Source organism: Haliotis rufescens, unplaced genomic scaffold, assembly GCF_023055435.1.
Source record: "Haliotis rufescens isolate VD_foot unplaced genomic scaffold, xgHalRufe1.0.p SCAF_2, whole genome shotgun sequence".
NCBI classification, from domain to species: domain Eukaryota; kingdom Metazoa; phylum Mollusca; class Gastropoda; order Lepetellida; family Haliotidae; genus Haliotis; species Haliotis rufescens.
The window spans coordinates 46,101,874-46,125,158 of record NW_025963890.1 but is presented as its reverse complement, the minus strand read 5'-3'; the positions used below and the strand labels follow the sequence as shown (position 1 = coordinate 46,125,158).

The window sequence follows — 23,285 nt, the reverse complement described above, 5'->3', positions numbered from 1 at the left end:
GGGCTACATGTAACTTACCAGAGGATATGAGAGATCTGGGTCATACTAGACCCGCGGTACTTAATGGACATTAGAGCGACAGAACGGCTGCCCGGATAGCGGGGGGTCAGTGGTTTGATCCCGGTCGCGTCATACAATAAGACGTTCAGGGGCTAAAGCAATGACTGGTGAGTGAGTGAGTGAGTGAGTGAGTGAGTGAGTGAGTGAGAGAGTGGTTAGTGAGTGAGTGAGTGAGTGAGTGAGTATGGTTTAACGCCGCTTTTAGCAATATACAAGCAATATCACGGGGGGACACCAGAAATGGGCTTCACACATTGTACCTATGTCGGGAATCGAACCCGGGCCTTCGGTGTGGCGAGCTAACGCTTTAACCGCAAGGCTACCCGACCGTCTGTCTGAGAGGGTATCCATGTTAAAACTACGTTATAGTATCTTATAAAATCAGTAATAGTCCGGACTAATAAACACGCACATGCTCGCACACGCACACATACGCACACGCACGCACACGCACGCACACGCACATGTGCATACACGTCGTAATATGAATGCCATAATCTTTAACGCAACGTTGAACCCTATTTCTCCTCCCCTCCCCTAATGGACATTAACGTTAATACATAATTATATATATACAGCTCATATAATGTTTTTGATCAAAGAACAAATGTAGCGTATCCGTAAGCATGTGCCTTTGTTTGAAATGTGCCTCTGTTCACCCAGCAGTGAATGGGTACCCGGTAGGATGAAATGGTAATGTGACTGTTAATCGTCTAGTGACTCACAAGTAGATTTCGTTGTATACTCTCCAGGGAGCTGAGAATGAAAATCGAGAGCGCACTGATCCATTGACCGGCGCTATAATAATGTAACTCTCTGATTACTAACTTAGTGATTGGAATTCGGTGCATTAGAAATGGACCTAATATTATTAATAATGATGCGTCCCATACGAGACTCGCAATGTTTATTCATAACTCCGCCCACTGAATCCAAAACGAGGCTGACCCGGCTGACGATCGACCAATAAGAGCGAGTTGAAAGGCGCGACCATCGAGCAACTTTAACTGGTGTGTCCGCAAAGTTCAAGCGATTCGCGCTACGAAGCAAATATAATCTTTTACGCTTTCCCCGAGGCAGAAGAAAAGCGGAGGAAAAACCCACAAACATGAAAGTTGTTAAACGAACTAAAAACTGATACATGTTGTTCTCAAATAAAGAGTAATTTACAAATTAACAACACAACATATCATTGTCGATGAACGTACATTGTTATCAATATAATCTGAACTGGTAACATAATTGTTAATTTTTCAGCTTTGGAAAATGCCGTAAATGGTTCGTGTCAGATTGCAAGCGCTCCATATTTTGAACTAATTCGGGTTCTTGCCGGGTCGGCCTCGTTTTCGATTTCCTCATGAATATTCATAAAGAATATAAAGACTCCCGTATTATCATATTTCCAAACTGCACGTCGTGGAACCCAATCTCCTCTGTCAGGGTCATTAGTCTGTGAACACCCTACATGTGCCTCTGATCGACAGTTTCACAAAAAAGTGAGTGAGTGAGTTGGGTTTAACGCCGCTTTTAACAGTATTCAAGTTATATCGCGGCGTGTCAGCTTAATGTTGGAGGAAAGCCCGAAGTGATGCAGGACTCAGACGTTTACCACTTCGGTAAAACCCACGAGCACGGGTATGGTGCTGACAAACCTAGAAACATAATCGGGGCGAACCGGGATTCGAACCCACAATCATAGGTTTCTGGCGTGCCCAAGGGACGCAACTCTGCACAGCGAATCGCGGCGCCTTAGACGACTGGGCCACCCGTGCCCTCTTCACAAAAAAAGCAAACGCCGACACACACATTCATTTTGTGATTTTCTCAAATAAAAAAACTGCTACCAGTATTAATGTTCATATTAAAGAGGCGTAGAACCCAACTCACTCACTCACTCTCATGTCAGTGCTGTTGATTGCCAGGGCTATCAGATTATCAAAACCGTTCGGTATTCGTCAACTGGTCTATAATACATCGTGTAGGCCGTTACAGTTGAAGCGAATTGAACCTCTCAGGACTTGTCTATATTTACACACATAATGAACTATTACGTTTACACTTATCTATCTGTTTAACGTCGAGGCAAGTGTCACAACTTATTACTCAAACAGCGTTGTGGCCGCCCCAGAGAACATTCATCTCCGTCGTGGCACAACTGGGGCTTGAGTAGCAGGAACAGTGTTGCTACAAGAACAATGACTCTTAATACAAGGGTCTCTGGTGTACCAGCGTTCAACGTCTCTTGCTAGCGTGACGTCGTGACACTAAAGTCTAGACCGTCAGTCAGTCAAGCCGTAAAGGGACGTCTTGTGTCACACGAGTCGCCGTGTAGACATGACGCTTTAAGTGCTACGACTGCAATGAAATGGACCTTTGACAGATGTCATAAGAATGTAATTTTCCTATAGGAGATATGTCGAGCATTGTTAGCTCCTGTCTCATGGCGATGTATGGAAAAATCGTGATGACAGTGTGTCCGTTCAGGCGACGTATGATAATATAAGCTCGGTGGTGACGCTGACAGTATTTTAACTGATGATGCATATGATTTGGTTTGTTGTTTAACGCCGCACTAAGCAATATTCCAGCTATATGACGGCGGTCTGTAAATAATCGAGTCTGGGTCAGACAATCCATTGATTAATATCATGAGCATCGATCCACGCAATTGGGATCGATGACATACATCAACCAAGTCAGCGATTCTGACCACCCGATCCCGTTACTCGCCTCTTACAACAAGCATAGTCGCCTTTTACGGCAAGCATGGGTTGCAGAAGATCTATTCTACCCCGAATCTTCACGGGTCTGATGCATATGAGCTCGCTCGTGCTGACCTTATGTCTGGTATGCTAAACGCGCTAAAATTATTATTTTTTATAGATAATTTGTTCCAAGATATAATTATGCATAAGACATTCTGGTTGCCCTGGAAACATTTATATTGCGTGTCTGGTAGAAAGTAGACAAAATATTCAGTCTCGGACAAATATCAGGAGGAACGGACTGGTAATACACTACCGGGCAAAAATTTTAAACGCTTGAAAATTCACGCTTCAGTTTGTTCATTGCTGTATACTGTGCCATTGCGACCCCCACTTTGCTTAAACGTCACCTGTGGTGACATATATATTGTTATGCTCCATATAATATCACCATCGAATAGCCATTTCTTGTTTGTTTCATTTTAGCCACCACCAAACAAGGCGTATACTTTCACTTGCCCGGCAGTTAATCCAATACAGTAAACTACGGTTATAACGAACACGCTTATAACGAACTGACGGATATAACGAACTTACTTTTTGGTCCCGACTACTAGCTGTAGTCATGCTGTATAATGTTCTTATAACGAACTACGGTTATAACGAACTAAAATTAGTAGTCCCTTTGAGTTCGTTATAACCGTAGTTCACTGTACTGTGAAGAAGGCGGTTGATTAAAACTTCATAACCATAAGCATCCCTTAACTATTTACACACCAGGACTGGATGCCACCACAACCAGGTTCTGATAAATGCGATCACCGGTGAGAAATTGGTGATGGGGACCTTCCCTATCATTAACATCTGTTGGAAAGTCAAGGCTCCGGGAACATGTGCCCGAGGCAAACTGAAAGAAGAAAATCTAATGATGTAAATGGCCGGTAATGTTATTGTCATCCGCATCTCAAGGACAGCCGCTGCTGTATCCTTGAGTCGGCGGTGTTCATTATTCAACCTAAACTAATAAATATTACGACGACACTTCTCACGAAGCTGAGGCTAAAAATAATAATGATGATGATGATGATGATGATGATGACGATAACACCGTTGTTTAACGCCACACTCAGCAATATTGCAGCTACATGACGGGGATCTGTACCAGACATGTTAGTGATTGATATAATCAATAGCAATAAACAACGCCGTCGGGGTACGGTGTGGTCACGACAAGCACAGATAGCTTGGGAGCTCTAGTAAATGATACCAGTATGTAATATAAACAACAACAACAACAACAACAATAATAATAATGATAATAATGTCAATAATAATAATAATAATAATGATACCAGTATGTAATATAAACAACAACAACAATAATGATAATAATGTCAATAATAATAATAATAATAATAATAATAATAATAATAATAATAATAATGTGATTGACAAGATTGAGGAAAAGCATGACAAATATGCTGACCTCGCTTTCGAAATGTCACTTGCATCCAAAGTACCAAGTTGTTCGACTCCCCATTGTTCTCGGTGCCTTAGGTTTGGTACCTCCCAATCTGCTGACTGACATTGGGAGAGTCCCCTGCTTTGCTACCAGGAATACAGCCCTTCTGACAATCTGGGTAATGCAGAAGGCTGCAGTGTTGGGGAGTCTTCACATTCTCCGAAAGGTTCTGGTTGGGCTTGACTAGGCTGTCTTGGCCTAACCAGCCTGACTGTGCCATGATCACCCAAACCCTTTTTTCTGCATTTGTTATTTTAATCTGTACATAATAATAATAGTAATAATAATAATAGTAATAATAATAACAGGCAAGCGGTTACCTTTTACTGTAGATGCTACATGTAAGTACACACTATTATCCAGCAAATGGTTCGAAGGTGGTACATGCACATAAGTTATAGGGAGCGCTAACAGATAATTATTACCGGTTTGTTATATTGGTTTATTATATACCTAAAAAGCGGCGTAAATCATACTCACTCACTCACTAAGTCACTCACTCACTCACTCACTCACTCACTCACATATCTGTATCTACACGTAACTGGATGCACCAAACGTTTGTTTTGGAAATTATTGTTACTATCTTCTATCCAAACTCTCCTGTGACAAGAACGATATTTCTCGTTATCTGAGGTTAATGTTTGATTACATACGACAACGGTAGGTTAATTAGGACGTTTTAAGTAAGCCATTATTTATTATCGGTGTACACATATCGACCAACGGCCTTGTCTGTTTTATTGTGATGAGCACAACTCTGATAAATTCATTGCTGGGCGTTGCTGCTTCAGCCAGCATCCACAGCGACAGTTCCTGCTACAGTGAATGTAACTACATCTAGCCTGCCATCAGTACCATAGAGCCAGGGCGGCCATAAACCGCTGCTTTAGTAGGCAATGCTGAGGGCACAGAACCATTTAGGCGTACTCAACCAGTTTTTCGCCTAAGATGAAGATTTGAAGCGGTGGTGGTCAAAGCGTGCTTACTTTGTTGTCAGCTTTGGACTGCCAAGTAAACAACTATTACATCTGATAATTGTGGTGTAAAACACCACGATCCAACGCCGTTGCGTCCTAGGATAATGACACACCATTACTAAACCAGTATAATAACATGACGACGTCGATTGCAGGAAACTCTAAGAAGAGCGTTTAAGTTGGCAAAATATTAAACATGAACATGTTTTCATTGTCGTAAATCAATGTAATGAAACTGACAGTAATAATACTGCGCACGCATGATCTGTCAGTTACGTCATATATTAGACAATGTGGGTGTTATGATGTCTTTGCTAGCCACGTGGTAAGTTTGAACATGATCATTACTGTAGGTGCATATGCCTCCCGAGTTTGCAGAACATGCACTGATTAAACAGCTGTTGTTTGTGTGGGTTGTTTACCACAGTACCCAAGGATATTTGACCGCCTCCGCGTCATACCAAACGACGTTAAAAGATGGTACTTGTTGTTACCCTGTCTGGCGCTCGGCATTAAGGGGTTAAAACAAGGACTGTTCGGCCCGGAGTGTCTGAGTGGGGTATTCATGTTAAAACTGCGGCATGGTATCTCAGTGGGCTAGCACTATAAATCGGCATCAGTCCGGACTAGTACAAGCAGCCACACACACGTGCATGCACGTCGCTATATAAGTGCAATAATCTTGGACGCGACGTTAAACCCAATTTCACCTCACCTCACTCCAAGGATATTTGGACGAATAATGGGTTATTTCATCAATTATTTACTTGCTTTTCATGAACAAATTAGTCCTTATGTTGAAGGTAGGTGGCATGCCATTGTGTCATATACATGATATATGTAATGTAAACTCTGAATACTTCCTAAATTCCTGCATACATGCTCCCCAGAAAACACTCGTTTCTCTAAGGGACCGTCTCAAAAGTTCAGTCAACCACTAGATTAAAAAACTTTAATCTAGAATTTACCACCAACCTAGCACCTCCAGATTAATGATGAGATATTACTAGAAACTCCACACCTCATCTCAAGTGACACCTACTTCACGCACTATCATGTAAAAACCCTCTATCGAGTTTCAATGCACACGCACCACATGACCCTAAATATGAATTATTAAAGGGGTTCATATATCAGGGCAAATAGATAATTTCTGTTGAGGTTTCTTGGAAAAAGACAACTGAAACAGTAAGCACATATGAAGGCTATTAATAAAAAGAGAGTTACGGCATCGCAAGTCTATGAGCAAGGTTACGGCACCGCAATTCGCTGCACAGAGTTACAGCTCCGCAAGTCGATGCACGGTGTTACAGCACCGCAAGTCGCTGTACAGAGTTACAGCACCGCAAGTCGCTGTACATAATTACGGCACTGGAAGTCGCTATACAGAGTTACGGCACCGCAAGTCGCTACATAGAGTTACGACACCGCAACTCGCTGTACAGTGTTACGGCACCGCAAGTCTATGAACAAGGTTACGTCACCGCAAGTCGCTGCACAGAGTTACAGCACCGCAAGTCTATGAACAAGGTTACGGCACCGCAAGTCGCTGTACAGAGTTACAGCACCGCAAGTCGCTGTACAGAGTTACGGCACCGCAACTCGCTGTATAGAGTTACGGCACCGCAAGTCTATGAACAAGGTTACGGCACCGCAAGTCGCTGCACAGAGTTACGGCACCGCAAGTCTATGAACAAGGTTACGGCACCGCAAGTCGCTGTACAGAGTTACGGCACCGCAAGTCGCTGTACAGAGTTACGGCACCGCAAGTCGCTGTACAGAGTTACGGCACCGCAAGTCGCTACACAGAGTTACGACACTGCAAGTCGCTGTACAGAGTTACGGTACCGCAAGTCTATGAACAAATTTACGGCACCGCAAGTCGCTGTACAGAGCTTCGACACCGCAAGTCGCTGTACAGAGTTACAGCCCCGCAAATCGCTGTACAGAGTTACAGCACCGCAAGTCGCTGTACAGAGTTACGTCACCGCAAATCGCAGTACAGAGTTACAGCACCGCAAGTCGCTGTACAGAGTTACAGCACCGCAAGTCGCTGTACAGAGTTACAGCACCGCAAGTCGCTGTACAGAGTTACGTCACCGCAAATCGCAGTACAGAGTTACAGCACCGCAAGTCGCTGTACAGAGTTACGACACCGCAAATCGCAGTACAGAGTTACAGCACCGCAAGTCGCTGTACAGAGTTACAGCACCGCAAGTCGCTGTACAGAGTTGCAGCACCGCAAGTCGCTACACAGAGTTACGGGACCGCAAGTCGCTACACAGAGTTACGGGACCGCAAGTCGCTACACAGAGTTACGGGACCGCAAGTCGCTACACAGAGTTACAGCACCGCAAGTCGCTGTACAGAGTTACGACACCGCAAATCGCAGTACAGAGTTACAGCACCGCAACTCGCTGTACAGAGTTACAGCACCGCAAGTCGCTACACAGAGTTACAGCACCGCAAGTCGCTACACAGAGTTACAGCACCGCAAGTCGCTGTACAGAGTTACAGCACTGCAAGTCGCTACACAGAGTTACAGCACCGCAAGTCGCTACACAGAGTTACGGGACAGCAAGTCGCTACACAGAGTTACAGCACCGCAAGTCGCTGTACAGAGTTACAGCACCGCAAGTCGCTACACAGAGTTACGGCACCGCACGGAGTTAACTTCCGATTATGAAATATGGCATGTCAGAAACATAATCCTCCTTCCTTCCGGTTTCAACACAATGATGCACCTACGACCTGGGCCAGTTCGGGACCCCCTTACCTTCAGCTGACAATAATAATATAATACTGTACAAACCCAACTCAATCACTCACACATTCCCCCGACCATCAGATGATGTGTTGGTTATATCATGGTAGAAATCACTCTTCTTTGTCTTCTCTTCCCAAAGGGAACCACGTCGTGTCCTAATATGGCCTGACGCATTATTGGCTGCAACCCTATCTCAACACGCACCCAACTCTATTCTTTTGCATTCGTATATTCGTGCTGGATTAATACCATAAAAGGGGTCATTGAACACCTGGCGACAGACACGAGGCGTTATAACAGGAGATTTCTGATTGGCTCAACACCCTGTGGCAATGTCGGTGTCCCTGGGGAGCGTGGAGCTATCAGTATCACGTAGCCTTGCGTTTTGAGTAGGAATGAAAGAGAGAGATACAAAAAACCTAACATTATCGTTATTGAATTCGTTGAATGATTTGTATAGAATATGGTGTTTTCAGAAAAATGCAAATCTCCAGTCAAATTATGAAATATCCACTTTACGTTTCGAAGAAGTAATACAATGAATCTCATCCTAACAATGTCAATACACATCATGTAATATATTAACGCAGGTACAAAATATCGATTTGGTGATGTGGGTCGGTATAACAAAAAGTCGAATGGAGGCAACGTCCGCACGCATTCGAAGTGCATGGGCTAATACAAATTTAGAAGGTATGGCGTCCACCATAATTCTTGTCACAGCAAATGTCTCAGTCTGTTTACGGTAAATATATTTAACTTTGTTTTCAGGTCCACAGTGCCATACCATCAGGGAACGTATTTCTAACCGAAGTGACGAGACTTTACTTTAGTCACGTTATGCCACCACGTTATAGCTATATACAAAGACGTAGTCACATGTTGCCATTGTTTGTGAGTGACCTCTAGTGACGTCCAGTGACCTACATTGTATAGGGACCTCTAGCTCTAGTGAGTGAGTATAGTTTTACGTCGCTTTAGCAACATCACGCCGGGGGCAGCAGAAATGGGCTAAACACCTTGTACCCATATAGGGAATCGAACTCGGGTCTTCGACGTGACGAGCGAACGCTTTATCCACAAGGCTACCCCGCCGCCTCTAACCTCCAGTGACCTCTAGTGGCAGAAATCTGCCAATCATCAGGCCGATGCTTTACCGCCTTCGTGGTGCATTGTGAGACACTGTGTCAAAAAGGTTCAAGGTTCTAAGACGCATTTCCTTTACCTTTGACGTCTCATGGACCTGGTGATGTAATGACTACTAGACATACCTACACAGTTGCACACTGGATAACGACTGCACTTCTTCGTCCTCATACTTTACCCATCGTTATCCATTAATGTGTAGGGGGCACGGGTGGCCCAGTCGTCTAACGCGCCGCGATTCGCTGTGCAGAGTTGCGTCCCTTGGGCACGCCAGAAACCTAAGGTTGTGGGTTCGAATCCAGGTTCGCCCCGATTATGTTTCTAGGTTTGTCAACACCATACCCGTGCTCGTGGGTTTCACCGAAGTGGTAAACGTCTAAAACCTGCATCTCTTCGGGCTTTCCTCCCACATTAAGCTGACACGGCGTGATATAACTGTTATACTGTTAAAAGCGGCGTTAAACCCAACTCACTCACTCACTCATTAATTTGTATATTAATCAGACACATGTGGTTGTAACACAATGAGTTGGCTGCAGCTCGCTGTCAGTAAATCTACGAAACTAATTAGTTAACAACTCAAAAACAGTAAATTATTAACGAGTTCATTACCCTGTGTCCTGTCGCTCGGTAAAGTATGTCAGTCGACGTGTGTACAGACATGCATGCACAGACTGTTACAGTAGGTTTACAGGTGTCTACAGGGGCCCGCGGGCTGAGAAGACCTCTCACCGGAGACCAGATCGATTGCAACGAACTTGAAAGACCTGAAGCTGGACACTCGTATTCCACGTGGGCTGTACAGTGACACATGTATGACAAGAGTAACGTTACCGTGTGGACTCCATGGTAACGAGTGAGACGCTTCACTGTCATAACATATCCGCGAAGTGCTATAGATATGGTAAACTACTCATGAAGTGTTTTCTAGTCTATGGTAACCTACTCATGAAGTGTAATCTAGTCTATGGTAAACTACTCATGAAGTGTTATCTAGTCTATGGTAAACTACCCATGAAATGTTATCCAGTCTATGGTAAACTACCCATGAAATGTTATCTAGTCTATGGTAAACTACTCATGAAGTGTTTCCCATTCTATGGTAACCTACTCGAGAAATATTATCTAGTCTATGGTAAACAACCCATGAAATGTTATCTGGTCAATGGTAACCTAATCATGCAGTTTCATCCAGTTTATGGTAACCTACTCATGAAGTGCTACCTAGCCTATGATAATCTAACCGTGAAGCGCTATCAAGTCGATGAAAACCTGACCGTGAAGCGTTATCTAGTCTATGGTAACCTACCAGTGAAGTGTTATCCAGTCTAAGGTTACCTACTCGAGAAATATTATCTAGTCTATGGTAAACTACTTGTGAAGTGTCATCCAATCTGAGGTAACCTCCCCGTGAAGCGTTATCTAGCTCATGGTAACCTACTCGTAAAGTGTTTCATTTATACCTGAACATGTATCAGTGTTTCTGGGCTTCCACGTTTTTTAGCAAGATCGTTTTACTCCCGTCACAATCACACAAGGTATCTAGCTCACAAGGCAAAACATATTAAGCCAGTCTGGGTGAATGCTTCAACCACGCTATTGTAACCTACACGTAAAGCGTTATCTAGTCTTTGGTAACCTATCCGGGAAGTGTTTCCCAGTCTGTGGTTACCTATCCGAAAAAGTTTCCCGGTCTGTGGTAACTTATCCGGGAGATGTTTCCTGGTCTGTGGTAACCTATCTGGGAAGTGTTTCCCGGTCTGTGATAACTTATCTGGGAAGTGTTCCCCGGTCTGTGGTAACCTATCCGGGAAGTGTTCCCCGGTCTTTGGTAACCTATCCGGGAAGTGTTTCCCGGTCTGTGGTAACCTATCCGGGAAGTGTTTTCCGGTCTGTGGTAACCTATCCGGGAAGTGTTCCCCGGTCTTTGGTAACCTATCCGGGAAGTGTTCCCCGGTATTTGGTAACCTATCCGGGAAGTGTTTCCCGGTCTGTGGTAACCTATCCGGGAAGTGTTCCCCGGTTTGTGGTGACCTATCCGGGAAGTGTTCCCCGGTCTTTGGTAACCTATTCGGGAAGTGTTCCCCGGTCTTTGGTAACCTATCCGGGAAGTTGGTTGGTTGGTTTGTTGTTTTACGCCGCACTCAGCAATATTCCAGCTATATCACGGCGGTCTGAAAATAATCGAGTCTGGACCAGACAATCCAGTGTCATGAGCATCGATCCAGGCCATTGGGATCGATGACATGCATCAACCAAGTCAGCGAGCATGACCACCCAATCCCGTTAGTCACCTTTTACGGCAAGCATTGGTTGCTGAAGACCTATTCTACCCCGGAATCTTCACGGGTCTATCTATCCGGGAAGTGTTCCCCGGTCTGTGGTAACCTACCTGTGAGGTGTGAGCCGGTCTTGGTGCTGGACCAGAGGCAGGCTGCGATGCTGACGTAGGTGTACCCCATGATGACGACAGGAACCAGGTAGAACGTGACGAATATAAAAATGTCGTAGTTGAGAGCAAGGCTGCTCATAGATTTATCCGGCGTACATGACGTCATCAGCAGCGTCAGATTCTGTGGAATCATCTGGTCGGGCGTCTCTTTGAACAGCAGCAACCGCGGGATCGACAACACGTGGGCCAGCAACCAGATGACGACGATGGAAATAACCACACGGCGTTTCGTCTCCTTGAACGTCAGAGGGTGACATATGGCGAACCAGCGTTCAATGGAGATCGCCGTCAACGTCAAGACAGATATGATGATCGTCACCGTCTGGAACAAATATTGTCAAAGTAAGCTGTACTCTGTCATCAAACAATAACCTTTTATGGAAAACAACAATGCCTTAGTTTGACACCAATCTGATTTTATACGAAATAGTCACTTGTAACTGTTAGGTCATAATATGCACCCGGTGATGTTTTCGGAGAAGAATTTGTACCGAAATTTGCCCAACGAGGCGACTATATGGATTGTGTGGTCAGGATTCGTGATTTGGTTGATTGGGTGTCAGTGGTATCCCGACAGCATGGGGTGTTCATAATATCAATAACCTGTTTCTTTTTCTGGCCAATACTCCATTATTTACATATGGCCGTCGACCCGTGAAGATCCGGGTTCGAATACGTCTTCAGTAACCCAGGCGACTATGCTTGTCGTAAGAGGCGACTAACGGGATCGGGTGGTCAGGTTCGCTGACTTCGTTGATGCATGTCATCGTATCCCAATTTCGTGATGTCAATAACCGGATTGGCCGGTCCAGACTCGATTATTTACAGACCGCCGTCAAGTAGCGTGAATATTGCTGAGTGAGGCGTAAAACAACAAACAAACAAACACACATATGACCGTCATATAGCTGGAAAACTGCTGGAGAAGCAACGTAAACAAAACAACAACAAGAATTAGGAGTTAGAACAAGCAGCATTCTCTAAACCGAAATAAGTGATCGGACTTTGCCTAAATGTTTCCCGATTGAACGTAAGATGTTCGACGGTTGCCAATACCGTCCGATTTAGGATGTGATGGAGGATGTGATGCAGTATATAGCTGGGGAATCGAACAAGGGTCTTCGTCATGACGAGAAAGAGCTTTAGTTACTAGACTACCCCACTTTCAGCGTGACAGCGTGTACTTGTGTTTTAGCGGTTGTTCTTTATCCATATTTATGCCTAAGCTAAAATAAATGAGGCTTTATTTTGAACTCTGATATACATTACAGAAAATTCGATATCGACGTAAATGTACATTGAGGCCTCTGGAGATTCATAAAAGTAATAAACCTTGATCTGGCAAGGAGAAACATGGTCGGAAGTCTATCAAAAGACAAGGTTGTGAATTATAGAGAAAAATGAAATCCAGACCGATGTGTAATGATTGCTAAATGTCCAATGCAATCTTGCAGGCAGCACAACAACTGATCACGGGGGCGGTTTAATGTTACGAACAGGAGGGGAAGGATCGTCATGGCAAGTTTATAGCGTCATTATAATCACTGAGTGGCGCTTCAGGAAGTCAGTGTTGTACACTGTTTCTGATTTTGGGCTTTCGATCGTGTTATTCTTTATCTACAAAATGTACCACTTGTGTTAAAGGCTACTGCCTTGATCACTAATCGCACTCTCTCCTATTACTAATCGATTAAGTCCATAAACCTGACTATAAAACCGTACCAAAACAAATTAAAAAGATTTCGTGAGATTTCAACAGCTCCATTGATTATGTGTAGGAGAAACACGATTTAAAATGTCACCGAAATGACCATTCAATCGCAGCTAGGTGGAGATATGAGACACAGATGTACGTAACAATCACGATATATGTACATAAGGCATAGATTGACCGACACGTAAATACTGCGTTCAAAGATGTCGCCGAAAAGATCAAAGGCGCCGTATTTTTTCATCCTGCGGTAAAGTACACTTTGAGAGATACAGTATAATGGGCTGACGTCATCGCGCTGTTTAAATTACCTCCCCGGTGATCTAACGTATCCGTGGTAACATTGTTCTATCATTACCGTAAATCGAGATGGCGCACCCACTTCAATTATCGATCGGTGAAATAGTTTATTGAAACTTGTCGAATATTTTACTATTATTCTCTTGGAAGAAATATGGCAAATATTCAACACATTCAAACCAATGTGTCCGTACGTCAGGGACAAAATTGTCCGAGGCGGGCGTTGGTGCCCTAGGAATTATGTGAATGGGCAATCCTATAAAAGTATCGTAACAATAAATAGAACTGTTGGTCAGTGCTGGGCATTTAGCAACATACTGTAGTCGATCAAAACGGCCAATGGAGTTCCACCTCCGCCATCTTTGTCCCACGGAGACGGCTTCATGTTGTGAACCTACTCGGTAAACACCCCGCTTCATGGGTCACAGTTGCTGCCGTCTCCCCCAACATTAGTGTTGGAAACAAAGTTGTATTTTTTACGACAGAAAACACCCCAACTTACAATAACCAGCGACCCTTGCTAGTTCCGGGTTAGAATAGGTCTTTAGCAACCCATGCTTGCTGAGTGCGGCGAAAAACAATAAACAAACAATACATAACCAGCGGCACAAAGGATCGTTATGTTTACAACGTTAGTCTTTTATTCAGCATCTTAGAAAAGTAATAGAGTTAATAAAGTTTGTTCTTCCCCCTTGTGTAGTGTAATGAAGTATAGTTTTGCCTTGATCCATTATAACGTCAAAGCAATTCGAGCGCAAGCGTCCTTCATTACATTAATTTTGTGGAAATACTCCCGGCCATTTTTATACTATTGGGAAAGACCTAATGACATTTACAATTTGGAAAAAACTTCATGACACTTACTATTTGGAAAGACTTGCTGACACTTGCTATTTTAAAAGACTTCATGACCTCTACTTTATGGAAAGACTTCCTGACACTTGCTATTTGGAAAGACGTCCTGACACTTACTGCCTACTATTTGGAAAGACTTCCTGACCTTTACTTTTTGGAAAGACTTCCTGACACTTGCTATTTGGAAAGACGTCCTGTCACTTACTGCCTGCTATTTGGAAAGACTTCATGAGACTTACTATTGGGAAAGATAAATATTTCCAAGAGCAGTATTCTATATCAACGTTTCCATAATTCGTTAGTCAGGACGATATCAGCAGAAAACGTATCATTTAGATTATAGGAGTTTTACTGACTCTCATCCACATCCTTCAAATGGCTTCATTGTTTTACTGAACTGTTCCCTTCCATGTTGCTCTGGTCACCATGACGATGACAGAGACGGTGTGTGTGGAAACACATCGTATCTTCAGGAATAAAAATATTAGCGAATACAAGACATTTGTGATTAAAACTCTCGCCCTGATGAAGAAAGAAAAGTTCTATGGATGAACAACTTCTTTATTACAATTAGTGCGACGTTTCGGTGTAGATCCTAACACCTTTATCAAGCAAGTGATAAAGGTGCTTGATAAAGGTGTTAGGATCTACACCGAAACGTCGCACTAATTGTAATAAAGAAGTTGTTCATCCATAGAACTTGTCTTTCTTCATCACACCAACTTCTAAATGCCACTGAAAGAAGTCTCGACCTGATACCAAATGCACGAACACTGTGAGAGAAGAATCTTTACAATACAAAATGGCTGCTTTGTCTGGCCGAGAGCATCCTCCAGAATGAGACAACTATGGATGCCTTGCCCCCTTTCCTTGACTAGAGATACGGGTACTTCCATACGGTGGCTGCACGAGTTATGTCTCTCATGTAATAAACTATGACCTTGGGGTCGAATCACATTCGTCCTGATTATGTTTCTTGATTTGTCAGCATCATTCATACCCGTGACCAAATGTATATGTCCCACATTAAACAGACATAACGTGATATAACTGCCATACTGTTAAAGCTGACTTACCGTTTTATAACACCCTGTGATATCACTGATATACACAGCCGCTTTAAAAGAACACTAACACGTCTCACATTTCGGACTCATTATATGAAGGTATCGTCTCTTTAATTCCTGCCTGGCATTTTATGAAGGTCTCGATCAACTCTTTAATTCCTAAATGGCATTGTATGAAGGTCCCGTCTCGCTAATGCCTGGCTGGCATTATAGGAACTGTCTAATTAATTACTAAATAGCAATCTATAAAGGTGCTGACTGTTTAATTCTTGACTAGCATTATATGAAGACGTCTCGTTTGTCCATGAAGAGGATAATATGGAGCTGTAAAGAAGGATCAGTGCCCATAGTTCCAGGCAAACACCCCTTCCTAACACAAGCCTATAACCTAGAAAGGATAAAGTTGATTTAATTCAGGGCTAATGGTTACTTATCGCTTCCAACATAATACCATGGCTTGTCACAGCCATAAGAAAGATAGCATATATTAATTGTGTTGTAGGATAGACTATCGACAAAGAAATATAGGCTTGCATTCACTCATCCCAGTTCCATCCTTCCGACAAGACGTAAGTCCCCCGAGGCATTAACTCAGTGTTAATGAAGCCTGGTCTCTGCTGAGGAGGAATGACTAGTTGTTTTAGTATCCATCGAGGCCCCCGCCTATAGTCCGCTCAGTCATCCGTTCGGACAACGCAGCAAGTACTAAGTCAGTCTTATAACGAAGTTAATTATCTGCCCAAGCGTCGTCACCAGAAAAATGTGTTAATTTATGAATGCCTATCTAAGAACACTGCCTAACGTCCCGAGACAAGGGAGCTAAGTAACTCAACAACCTTAATTGACCATACTCGGAACACTAATTCAACGTACACCACCAATTTACTGGCATACAAGTGACAACGGGTTCACGTAGGGTGCATATGATTACAATCTGTGTAAAGCATGAATAACGCCAAACCGTGGTGTGACATGAACAACGCAAACCCGGAACAGTAATAATAACGCTAATCTTGGTACAGCATGGATAACGCCAACCTCGCTATTACACCCTCACCCCAGTACAGCGTGGATAACGCCAATCCTGGTATAACATGGATAACGCCAACCTCGCTATTACACCCTCACCCCAGTACAACATGGATATCGCCAACCTTTTGTATAGAATTGATAACGTCAATCTTGGTATAGCATGGATAACGCCAACCTTGGTATGGCATTGATTACGGCAAACTTGGTATAGCATGGATAACGTCAACCTTGGTATAGCATGGATAACGTCAACCTTGGTATAGCATAGATAACGCCAACCTTGGTATAGCTAGGATAACGCCAACCTTGGTATAGCATGGATAACGCCAACCTTGGTATAGCATGGATAACGCCAACCTTGGTATAGCATGTATAACGCCAACCTTGGTATAGCATGGATAACGCCTATCTTGGTATAGCATGGATAACGCCAACCTTAAACAGCATGGATAACGTCAACCTTAAACAGCATGGATAACGTCAACCTTGGTATAGCATGGATAACCCCTATCTTGGTATAGCATGGATAACGTCAACCTTAAACAGCATGGATAACGCAAACCTTGGTATAGCATGGATAACCCCTATCTTGGTATAGCATGGATAACGCCAACCTTAAACAGCATGGATAACGTCAACCTTAAACAGCATGGATAACGTCAACCTTGGTATAGCATGGATAACCCCTATCTTGGTATAGCATGGATAACGTCAACCTTAAACAGCATGGATAACGCAAACCTTGGTATAGCATGGATAACCCCTATCTTGGTATAGCATGGATAACGCCAACCTTAAACAGCATGGATAACGTCAACCTTAAACAGCATGGATAACGTCAACCTTGGTATAGCATGGATAACCCCTATCTTGGTATAGCATGGATAACGTCAACCTTAAACAGCATGGATAACGCAAACCTTGGTATAGCATGTATAACGCCAACCTTGGTATAGCATGGATAACGCCAACCTTGGTATAGCATGGATAACGCCAACCTTGGTATAGCATGGATAACGTCAACCTTGGTATAGTATGGATAACGCCAACCTTGGTATAGCATGGATAACGTCAACCTTGGTATAGCATGTATAACGCCAACCTTGGTATAGCATGGATAACCCCTATATTGGTATAGCATGGATAACGCCTATCTTTGAAAAACATGGATAACGCCAACCTTGGTATAGTACGGATAACGCCTATCTTGGTATAGCATGTATAACGCCAACCTTTGTATAGCATGGATAACGCCTATCTTGGTATAGCATGGATAACGCCTATCTTGGTATAGCATGTATAACGCCAACCTGTGTATAGCATGGATAACGCCTATCTTGGTATAGCATGGATAACGCCTATCTTGGCATAGCATGGATAACGCCTATCATGGTATAGCATGGATAACGCCAACCTTAGTATAGCATGGATAACGCCTATCTTGGTTACCATGGATAACGCCTATTTTGGCATAGCATGGATAACGCCTATCATGGTATAGCATGGATAACGCCAAACTTGGTATAGCATGGATAACGCCAACCTTGGTATAGCATGGATAACGCCTATCTTGGTATAGCATGGATAACGCCAACCTTCAAGTTGGTATAGCTTTGATAACGCCAACCTTGGTATAGCATGGATAACGCCAATCTTGGTATAGCATGGATAACGCCAATCTTGGTATAGCATGGATAACGCCAATCTTGGTATAGCATGGATAACGCCTATCTTGGCATAGCATGGATAACGCCTATCTTCGAAAAACATGGATAACGCCAACCTTGGTATAGCATGAATATAATGTAGGAAACATCGACCTATGTAACGCCTTATCCTGTTGGTAGAGACAGTAGGTTGCCAGTGTTTGTTTCTAATAATATGGTGCAGGCGCCAAATGAGTACGTGTTCTCTGTGTTACAACCCGACAAGACAGCCCTCCACGCAGTTAAGTACAAACGCCCACGGTATAAATACACAGACAACAAAATGAGCAGGTGATAAGCTGTTCCGGAAATACTTGTTGAACTGGAAAACCTTTAACCTACAAGTGTCACATCCACGTGCACGTTCAAGTGATGACATAAGTACGTTCCTAGACCTTTCTGTGATTTGATTACACAAGGGGCATGTGTTGTGACACCTGCACGTATACATTGTTCTCCTCCTTCGGGGAAAGACGCAGATTTAAGCTTGGAAGGTCACGATGTGAAACTACTTCTCTCTATATCGGCGCCAGGGAATTCCCAGTCCTCTTTTGGGATGAGGAAACAGACCGGAGATGCTGAACATTAAAAGTAGCGTCACTGATGGCGGAGTTAACACTCGTATGAACGCCATTTTCAGTCACGTGAAACCGGACACCATACCACGGAGAGGGACCAAATAGTCCACCAGCTGGAGTTGGTCACTAAGGTACTTGGAGCATGAAACTGGCATGCAGGGCTACGCTTAGCCTTTCTCCAAGGCTGCATTGAAAGAAAAGTCCATGGATGTGTAGTAATTCTATCCTCCTAACAGGCAAGTCTAGATATTTGGACAGAACACAAGGACTCCAGTTTCTTGTTCTTATTATTTACATCATCTAGAAATTATGATTTAAACAAATGAGTATCGCCTTAGAGGCTTGTGCAAGTCTAGGTTACGCTGGGAAAAGTAAACATCATGATGAAGACCCCTGAGGGCTTTACTGTTAGGTTGAAAAACAGAGGCACACGCAGCAATGTGCCTTTTAATCATTTCATATATCATTGACACTAGTTCCCCTGGGTTCGTGAATACGGTTTTAATCTGTCTGTTATTTCAATGAACTCATGGTGAGACCTGTTGTCTTACACCAGCATGAAGAGCGCTGTGTGTGATGTGAGCCTGCTTGTATGTTTTCCGCATGAACGAGTGTTGCTTCTACGTGCTGCTGGGGGCACGGGGCCCAGTCGTCTAAGGCGCCGCGATTCGCTGTGCAGAGTTGCGTCCCTTTGGCACGCCAGAAACCTATGATTGTGGGTTCGAATCCCGGTTCGCCCCGATTAGGTTTCTAGGTTTGTCAGCACCATACCCGTGCTCGTGGGTTTCACCGAAGTGGTAAACGTCTGTGACCTGCATCACTTCGGGCTTTCCTCCCACATTAAGCTGACCACAGCGATATAACTTGAATACTGTTAAAACGGGGTAAAACCCAACTCACTCACTCACTCACTCTACGTGCTGCGCGTAGACATATATGCTTGTGCTGATTGTAAGAATTGTAGTGCATGTAACAGATGTCAGCTCGACAAATATGGCATTCAGATGACGATGTAACACCACGTTACCAACACACAAGTAAGATGGACGTAACAATCAGATTATGGCAAGACCTGTTCATGCGCTTGCCAAAAGCTTGTACCACTTGAGGCCGGACACAGAGTTTTAGGTCTAAAACACCTGTCAGTTAAACGCCGCTCTTGTTGAAGTGTGTTTCAGATAAACCACGGTGTGTAGACGGATGCAAGACATCTCGGACCACATTAGCAACTGCCTCAATCACAACATCAACTGGAAAACGTCCAAATCCTCTTTATCTACCTCCATGACTTCATTTAAAAAAACCTAACAGAAGCATTTCACGTTCGTCGCCACGAGCCATCAATCAACAGAGATCAAGGCTATCTAATCCCACCGCCTACTATGAACTCATTAAGCAATAATCACCCCACCTATGTATACTTAACCCTGTCTATTTCGTTTCCTGTCTTACTGGCTTCCTCATCATGTGTTCTCTGTCCATCATGTTACAGTAGTATCCTTCTGTCGCCATATAAGTGCAATGATCTTTTACGCGACGTTTAACCTCATCTCACCTTACCTCACCTTCTGCTGTCAAGATTTAACCTACTCATGCTAATCTCTCTCTTGTATGAGGGGGCACGGGTGGCCCAGTCGTCTAAGGCTCCGCGATTCGCTGTGCAGAGTTGCGTCCCTTGGGCACGCCAGAAACCTATGATTGTGGGTTCGAATCCCGGTTCGCCCCGATTAGGTTTCTAGTTTTGTCAGCACCATACCCTTTCCTCCCACATTAACCTGACACGCCGCGATATAACTGGAATACTGTTAAAAGATGCGTTAAACCCAACTCACTCACTCACTCTTGTATGCAATTGTTGTTACTGTTAATCCTCCCCTTATTATATATTCTGTACCATGTTCATTATTTAGCCTTGCTTGACAACGGTATGAAGATCTATACCGAAACGTCGCTTTTACAGTAAATAAAGAAGTTGTTATCCATAAATTTTGTCTACTTGGGATGCAAGTCCAACGCTATCAGCTGCAGTATACAGTACTGCCGGTGTCTTCCTCCTCATCCGTGTAGAATATCAAAAAGCACACGGTGTCGACATCACAGCCGCGTCTAAACTAACCCATCTTGTTACCGCTGAACAAAAAACGACCCAAAGACCACATATGTTACAATATAAAACTAATCACCGACCGAACCTACAAATCACCCCGGACATAATTGTTTTTTATTACGTGCATGTTAAATTCAGTTACGGTTCTGTTACAGACAATGTTTTCACCAAATAGTTTTTTATTCTTTATTCGTCAATTAAACGCCGTTGAATGATCCGTATACCTATAAATCTTGTAGTGTTACCATGGACATGAGAGCGTTAGGTTTAAGACAGCATCTTTGTAATGCAGCCGAATTGTCACTTGTAATGCGGCTTGGCAGATAAAAGCAATGACCTAACGTGACGAGATGTGGCAATTTATTATGGAGGGGGAAAAAGTACGGAGTATGGCCGTCAGTTGTAGTTATGTTTGTGAGAATATTCAGGAAATACCAAACTTAACCCCCTGTTCATAAAATGGACTTGTCCGATATTTCCGAGATCGGATTGTATTTATTATTCAAATATAGGTAAATATGTTTTTGGAGAAATATCTGGAAAAAAATGTTGATATGTCACAGAAGAAATAAACGAGCGGTGGTCGTTATTTATCGTACAATAAAACTCACCACATATAAACACTATATCCACACCACAGGGGCATGCTCAAAGCGGTAGATTATTATTACTCCGGTCAATGGATCAATGTGCACTCAACCATCATTCTCAGCTCCCTAGGGAGTATACAATCCAAGCTGCCTGTGTGGCGTTAGGTTAACAACCACATTTCTATCTCATCCTACCGGGTACCCATACACTGCTGGGTGAACAGAGGCACATTTCGAAAAAAAGTCACTTGCCCAAGGATACGCCACATGTGTTACATGAACTTTGGTGTGGGGCAATACCGAAGCCCAAGAAACTCTCAGGAGGCAAACTGCCGACCGCGATCACCCATCCAAGGACTCTCCACGACCAACGTTGCTTAATAACTTCACCATATTTGTGACCTGTGCGCTGTGTACAGGACCACTTTCACATATTTAAAATTTATTATTAACATCATACACAATATCAATCCAGGAGGACTACAATCTTTCCACCCTACCGGGGCGGTCGGGTAGCCTAGTGGTTAAAGCGTTCACTCGTCACGCCGAGGGCCCGGGTTCGATTCCCGACATGGGTGAAGCCCATTTCTGGTGTCCCCCGCCGTGATATTGCTGGAATAGTGCTAAACGCGGCGTAAAACATACTCACTCACTCACTCACTAACTTTCCACACTACCGCAAGGTAACGCAACCATGGACGATCATAGAGACTCCCACAACAAGATGCTAATGCACAATGTTAATCACGATTTTACCAAGATACTCGACACAAACAAAAGCTGTCCTCACTCACAATGTGTCAACGCTGTGACGCGTGTCAGAATGGTGTCAACATCACGTTTACCATTAACTTAAAGGTTTGTTTCTGTAAATAATGTAAAATTGATTATAGGATAATCAATTAAATCACGCCGTAAAACCATCAGATAATCGCATGAAATGTATCGGTCCTTGCGTGACGTCATTTAGCATTCAAGCTTCTGATGCAGTTGAAGTAAACGATACCCATAATTTGACATTCAGAAACACGACCCGACAGTCTGGTATCAAACCATCTCAAACTCATTGATTAATATGGCCGTATATAATTAGCACTCTGTACCATTTATCCACAAAACATGGCGCCGATTGATAATCAGCTCAGAGACTGTAGTACAAATGCAATCCCAGTCCCAGAGGAGGTCAGACAGGGTACGACTTTACGGCGCACTATCACGAATACCACTAGACTTCATCAAACTAAAACTGTTAAAATAGAATAGTCCTATCTTGTGAATATATTGGAAAGGAATTGATTCCGGCCACAAGTGAAGTGCAAAATATCCATTATGGAGCGACGATGATCTGAACTCACCCAGTAGGTTGCGGTTAAAGTTATAGGTTGAACTATTCCGATACCAATGTCGGATGTTGTTAGCCATCCGCCGCATCAACCTCATCCTTCCTGACCCCTCTAGCCGGATAGTCTACCCCGAAATGCCCACAGTGACAGTGGTGGTATTTGTCAATCAAGCAATCAAGCAATCAAGCAAGCAAGCAATATGCTGAGAAGGCCATAGGCCTATACAAATTTTTATACAAAGTACTTGAGGGTACATTTATACAATAGACTAAACATCAATTGACATGGTAACTTTAAATTCCGTATAAGTGCATGCTTTTTAAGATTCATGGCATGGAAAATGAACATTGACACATTTTAATTG

At 43.4% G+C, this 23,285-nt stretch overlaps 1 protein-coding gene across 2 annotated transcripts in view; it reads right to left on the bottom strand.

Moving 5' to 3' along the window:
- LOC124142184 (orexin receptor type 2-like) overlaps positions 1-23,285 on the bottom strand; it is a 60,682-nt gene that overhangs the window by 14,335 nt on the left and 23,062 nt on the right. For both annotated transcript variants that reach the window (XM_046510487.2, XM_048400056.1), the window contains exon 2: positions 11,573-11,954. In XM_046510487.2, the coding sequence (XP_046366443.1) occupies positions 11,573-11,954 (382 nt within the window). The remainder of the gene's footprint in view (positions 1-11,572; positions 11,955-23,285) is intronic.